The 6484-nt window shown below is 33.5% G+C and overlaps 1 protein-coding gene across 2 annotated transcripts; it reads left to right on the plus strand.

Moving 5' to 3' along the window:
• The first annotated feature begins 297 nt into the window (after positions 1–297).
• Positions 298–4109, plus strand: LOC7490776 (equilibrative nucleotide transporter 3). Of its 2 annotated transcripts, none has more exons than XM_024598570.2 (10): positions 298–931; positions 1153–1212; positions 1312–1416; positions 1624–1779; positions 1872–2015; positions 2109–2214; positions 2588–2763; positions 2893–3053; positions 3382–3640; positions 3735–4109. In XM_024598570.2, the coding sequence occupies exons 2-10, from the start codon at positions 1162–1164 to the stop codon at positions 3846–3848; spliced, it is 1272 nt and encodes a 423-aa protein (XP_024454338.2). In that variant the 5' UTR covers positions 298–931; positions 1153–1161; the 3' UTR covers positions 3849–4109. The 2 variants fall into 2 exon arrangements, with proteins under 2 accessions (XP_024454338.2, XP_002304987.3); XM_002304951.3 differs by having other exon boundaries at positions 301–892.
• The last annotated feature ends 2375 nt before the right edge of the window (positions 4110–6484 follow it).

Genomic DNA, 6484 nt, shown 5'->3' on the forward strand with positions numbered 1-6484 from the left:
TTTCAAAATTAAATTTTACTTGAAAATATATTAATTTTTTTTATATTTTTAACATTAATATATTAAAATCATTTAAAAACACTAATAAAATATTAAAACACAAGTAATGGTGTTATATATATATATATATATATATATATATATATAGATGTGAAACGGAATGCCTCAAATACGAAGATGATGTCAAAGAGATGAAGGAAAGTCACAGAGAGGCATAATATTACAGCCATAGATGCAGCAAGATATATATGAACCACTGCGATAAGGCGATTCGTCAACTTGCAAGGGTTGATAAGATTTGCTTTCACATCAACAGCTTGTTTGTTTTTTTATATTTAGCCGTTCTCTCTAATTTTATTCAATTAGGGCATCTCTAATTTTGGAGGGTAACACCCACATGGACACAACCGCTGATTTCTGTACATCCACATTGGTCCTTTGAACAGCCACCTCTTCCTTTCACATTCCAAATTTGTCTAAAATTTTGGAGTATCTTAAAGAATCTTTTCATCTCCTGATTTGTTTCTTAATCATAGCAACCTTTTATGTTAATCCAACAGTATTCCTACACAACCTTAAAGATTGCTTGATGTCAGCATTTATATTCAGTGCTCAGAGCGAATAATGGGGTCAAACCAATCAATTTTGTTTTGGATACAGAGAACTTTGCTCTGGCAACTCCACCTCCACACTCGAAGATTTAAAAGTGATCAAGATTCTTTGGGTTCCCTTTCTTATCTTTCCTAGCTTTATAAGGAATCTTGAAGGGCAAAAGCAAGGCAGCATTGCTATCTTAATCTGCTTTAACGCTGCAGTCCTCCATTTCATTAACAGCAGTAGGAGTTTGCTTTGCAGACCATAATACAGCTCTCTTCAAAGATAAAGAAGGGAGGTGAGCCCGTCACTTCTTTTATGTGCTAATCTTGATACGGTATCTTCTTCTATTGATATTATATGTGTGTAGATATTACTTGCATCCATGTATATATTCAAAGTGGTTTCTTGAATTGACATTGGCTACCAGGATTCCAGATTCCGAATCGCAAGGAACTGCACTATTTTTATGTTCTGCTGTTAAGATTCCAGATTGATAGTTCTTGTTTAGTCATGTTTTTATGCTTCAAGATATAACGTTGGCTTATAATCTTGTAGGGGCTAGCCATGACTATTGCAAATGGAAAAATTGATGCTCCTACTCCAACAAGACCTGGGGTTCGTGTCAATATTTCTTTGCTTGCCTAATCATGGGATAGTGAATTTCTTACAATCAATGAAGTTAAAAATGATGCTGACTCTTTCTGTGATGGCCAGGGAAAAACTAAAGGAATTGTAGTTTGCTGGTTTCTTGGACTAGGGTCTCTGATCTCATGGAACAGTATGCTGACCATAGGAGATTACTACTATACTTTGTTCCCGGTAGGTTTCTCATAAACATTAATTCAATAATTAATTTTTGAAAATTGCATAAGTACTTATATTTGTCCTTGTTCTTAAGAGTATGGTAGCGTTTAAGGTTTTGAGAATCATTGTTTAAACAGTCATTGAGCCTAAACAAGGTAATATGGTCAATTAATTGGAGTAGCAAAACTATCTGTTTGATTATCCTTTTCTTTGTGTTTGAAGAAATACCATCCTTCAAGGGTACTTACCCTTGTTTATCAACCATTTGCAATCGGAACAATGGCAATACTGGCATATAATGAGGCAAAGATCAATACTAGAAAGCGGAACATAGCCGGTTACATACTCTTTACTGCAAGTACTCTCATGCTTATGGTTGTAAGTAACATGAACAACTCCTATCTATTATGGTTTAATTTATTTCCCATCAATTTCAATTCATGACTCATTGATTCTGATAATTGTGACAGGTGGATTTGGCCACGTCAGGAAGAGGAGGCGTTGGACCTTTTATTGGTATATGTGCAATTGTTGCTGCTTTTGGAGTTGCAGATGCTCATGTTCAAGGTGGGATGGTTGGAGACATGGCTTTCATGTGTCCAGAATTCATGCAGGTTAGATTTCATGGAATTCGTTTTCAATTGGTCTTGCACTCTAAAATGCAAAGAAATTTGCATCTTACCAACCTTGGATGTCTTTTCCTGCAGTCTTTCTTTGCTGGGTTGGCTGCATCAGGAGCTCTGACCTCTGGTTTGAGATTGATCACAAAAGCAGCATTTGATAAATCTAAAAATGGTCCTCGCAAGGGAGTTAGTATGTCACTTTTCTTTGAGCAATAGAGAAACTTGCTATCTTATACTGTTATTTCTTTTATTGATCAGCTGGAATTTCTACTCGACACTTGCACTGGTCATATGACTCCAATTAGAAGAGATTAACCCTTCTCCTATGCTGTTGTGGTTTGTAGTCTCATAGTGATTAGTTTGTAATTCCTGAAAATGGAACTAGGCCTTTAGTAGAAAAAGTAAAAGGAGAATATACAAGTTATATAACTTGAGCAGAATAAAAATAATAGCCACACAACTTCAGATCAGTTGGCAAATCCGATTCGATTTTTTTCTTAGGACTTCTCGTTTTGTGCTGCAGACTTGATTGATGAGTATTTCTTGATTGCCAATGTTTGCAGTGCTATTTCTAGGAATTTCCACTTTCGCGGAGTTCCTATGCGTGTTGCTGTATGCATATCTCTTTCCTAAACTGCCAATAGTGAAGTACTACCGCTCAAAGGCAGCCTCTGAAGGATCAAAGACTGTTTCAGCTGATCTTGCTGCTGCTGGCATCCAAACACCAGCAGACCATCAAGTATTTCCACTTTTTTTTTTCTTTGGTGTTCATTTTCTTGAAAAGATGACCATTATTTCTCATATTGCATGCTGCTCAAGGATAAGTTCCATGGCCTTGTCTAAAATTTATTTTCTTCCGTTCTTGCAGGCTTCTGATGTTGCCAAATCTCCGGAGCGATTAAGCAACAAACAACTATTGTTCCAGAATATAGATTATGCACTTGACCTATATTTGATATACGTGCTGACATTGTCGATTTTCCCGGGATTCTTGTATGAAAATACTGGTGAACACCAGTTGGGAACATGGTAAGTTCTCATTCGTCAAGCAAGATTCATTGCCATTGGGGACTGGTTAATCTGTAGCACTTGAAGTGATGCTGCATAAGAAGAGGATGATATTTTTTTCCCATCTTGTTAAAACAACTGCAGTACCATTAATGTCTTCTACGTGGCATGTCATTTCTGTTTGATACTCCTAGGTGCATCCATTATACTTTTCTAGAACTGCATTTTGAGTTTCCTTCTGATTTTTTAATGAAAGACCTCTACATGTCCAAACTTTGATCATGTTATGCTAGAAAATTCATGATTTGATCTAGAACTTTCTTACTTATCATGATCAATGATGTTTCAGGTACCCTCTTGTTCTAATCGCAGTGTACAATGTGCTGGATCTCATCTCAAGATACCTCCCCCTTGTTCCATGGTTGAAGTTGGAGTCCAGAAAGGGCCTCATGATTGCAATTCTCTCTCGTTTCCTACTCGTTCCTGCATTCTACTTCACTGCGAAATATGGTGATCAAGGATGGATGATCTTTCTCGTTTCTTTCTTGGGACTAACAAATGGCTATCTCACTGTCTGTGTCCTAACAATTGCACCAAGAGGCTACAAGGTTAGTTACCATATACTATGATTTTCAGTGCTTCAAATGCAATATCTTTGTTTTGCTTACACATGACAATCTGTTGATGGCTTTGGTTTTGTAGGGGCCTGAGGCAAATGCACTGGGCAATTTACTTGTGCTATGTTTATTGGGTGGCATATTTTCAGGGGTTGCCCTTGATTGGCTTTGGCTCATAGGCAAAAAGAATGCCTTCTAGAGAGCCAAATCTATCTGCAACTGATAAAGAAAGTCGGCTCCTTTCCATCGATGCTATGTTGATATTCGATGCTAGCCATTCCTCAATTTGTCACAGCAACAAAGTCACCTGCCGAAAGCCAGACATTAGGATGGTGGTAGTGATTTATCGAGGAGTTTGATTACTGCTCTGTTAGTTCTAAGCATGTTTTAGCTAACATGTCTCAATGTTGAACCACATCTAAATACCAAGCACAATTATAAAATTATATTTAGAGATTAATTATGATATTAGATTCTAGGACATCGTTTTAGAACAAGATTTTCAGATAAGAAATTGAGGTATGAGCACTCCAATTACAATTAAAATCAATATAATTAAGTTCATAGGATATATTTAATTTGGCACTTCGGCTGAAATGAAACATTTAATTTGGCACTTTGGCTGAAATGAACTATAATAATATCTCCAATTTTCTGATTTTAGGCCTTTAGGTTTTCTGGTAACAGGCCTCGAATTGAAATTCCCCTTCGGTTTTAAGTTTAAGGGATTTGGTTCATGGGTTCGAATTTTTTATAAGACCTTATATACATGGATGCATCATGCATGCATGTAATATGTACGCACATATAATATCAATAAAAGAAGGTACCGTATCAAGATTAGCACATAAAAGAAGTGATGGGCTCTCCTCCCTTCTTTATCTTTGAAGAGATCAGCTGTATTATGGTCAGCAAAGCAATATCTTACTGTATTAAAATGGACTGTAAAGCAATCTGGAAAATATAACTTAACTAGTCAGTTCTAGATTTGTTCTCTAAAGATCATTAATTTGAGTTTTATAAATCTCAGGACCACTAGAGGCTTATATAATCATTAACTTCAGAGCTTGTAAGATTAGTCGAGTTACACATAAACTGACTCGAATATCTACGGAAAAAAAAAAAAAGGACTGCAAAGCACTGCTGTTAATGAAATGGAGAACTGCAGAGTTAATTAAAGCAAATTAATATAGCAATGTTGCTTTGCTTTTTCCCTTCAAGATTCCTTAAGAAAGCTAGGAAAGATAATAAAGGGAATCCAAAGAATCTTGATCACTTTCAGATCTTTTACCGTGGAGTTCATGTTGCCGGAGCAAAGTTCACTGTATCAATTGCAAAGTTGATAGGTTTGACCTGCGCGCACCTCATTATTTGCTCTTAGCACTGAACAAAAATTCTGAGTTTAAGCAATCTCCAAGGTTCTCTTGGATCAGAATTTTTTTTTTTTGTAAGCTTTTCAAATTATTATCCAATTTAAAACAAGCATTTAAACAATAATACGAGAAATTTAATAAAATTATATTTTCAAATGAGTTCAAAATCAACAAAATTGATAAATATATTTATATAAAAACACAAATAAATTTTATGTCATTATATGTATTTATGTTAATAATATGTTAATTTTAGAGAGTAATGATTATATGATCAAGTTTAGTAGGAAAATATTAACTAACATGTTTAACATGAAAGACTTGAGCGTTATAAATATCATATAAAAAATACAAATTTTTAAGACATCTAATATATTGTTACTGTCTTAATCTTATTATGTAAATTTTCTACAGATAATAATAACGCCGTTAAAATATCAATTAATATAAATATATATCTATTCAAGAATATAGGATATCAAACCTTATACTTAGACTTTCAATTGCTCAATTGTTTATATTTTTGTTTTACTTACACATGACTAAAATAATTCATGAAAAGAAATTTAGGTATGAGCACTCCAATTACTATTAAAATCATTGTAATTAAGTTCATAGGATACATTTAATTTGGTACTTCCGGCGGAAAAGAACCATCAGCTATAATAATATCTCGAATTTTCTGGTTTTGGGCCTTTAGGTTTTCTGGTCACAGGCCTGGAACTGAAATTCCACCTTCTGTTTAAGGCTTGAGGGATTTGGGTCTTGGGTTGGGATTTTTCATAAGACCTTTTGTTTTTTGTTTTTCATTTAAGGGCTTTAAGGAATTTCGATCTTAGCATGGATTATTTTGGGCTTTTTTATGATTTGAGTACTTTTATATTTTATTTGTAAGAGTGTTTTTGTAATTATTTTTTAAAGTGTTTTTTATTTATAAATATATTAAAATAATATTTTTTTTATTTTTAAAAAATTATTTTTGATATCAATGAATTAAAATGATCTAAAAACACCAAAAAATATTAATTTAAATAAAAAAATTTAAACCTTTTTTAAAATATTTTTAAAACATAAAAATATTAATTATTAGTCGGTCTCTTTCTAAGTTTGAGATACACTCAATCGCATTTGGCACATGATTTTAATTAATTAATTAATTAATGTTTTATTTATTTATTTTATTTTTGGGTTTTGCTTAGAAGCAACATCCAATTCACGAATTGACTTGTGAAATATACAATTCATGCAATTATTATTATTATTATTTAAAAATTAAAAAGAAATATTTAATACATTTTAAAAATCTTGTAACATTTATGTTCCTTGAAATGCTAGCAAGGCTAAAAGAGGCACTGTTGACGAATCTACATCGCTTTCAAATCTTTGAAGAATGGGACGTGTATTATATATATCAGGACTTTGTTTTTTTATAATATTAAGGAAAATTGTTCGTGGTGCCTGC

The sequence above is a fragment of the Populus trichocarpa genome, chromosome 4, assembly GCF_000002775.5.
Source record: "Populus trichocarpa isolate Nisqually-1 chromosome 4, P.trichocarpa_v4.1, whole genome shotgun sequence".
Lineage (NCBI taxonomy): Eukaryota > Viridiplantae > Streptophyta > Magnoliopsida > Malpighiales > Salicaceae > Populus > Populus trichocarpa.

What these genes read in the sequence shown, in the direction of transcription:
- LOC7490776 (XM_024598570.2), top strand. Translation starts at nt 1,162, where the DNA reads ATGACTATTGCAAATGGAAAAATTGATGCTCCTACTCCAACAAGACCT. An exon ending in TGGTCCTCGCAAGGGAGTTA is followed by an intron (nt 2,215 to 2,587) that starts GTATGTCACTTT and finishes CAATGTTTGCAG; the next exon opens with TGCTATTTCTAGGAATTTCC. An exon ending in TTGCACCAAGAGGCTACAAG is followed by an intron (nt 3,641 to 3,734) that starts GTTAGTTACCAT and finishes TTGGTTTTGTAG; the next exon opens with GGGCCTGAGGCAAATGCACT.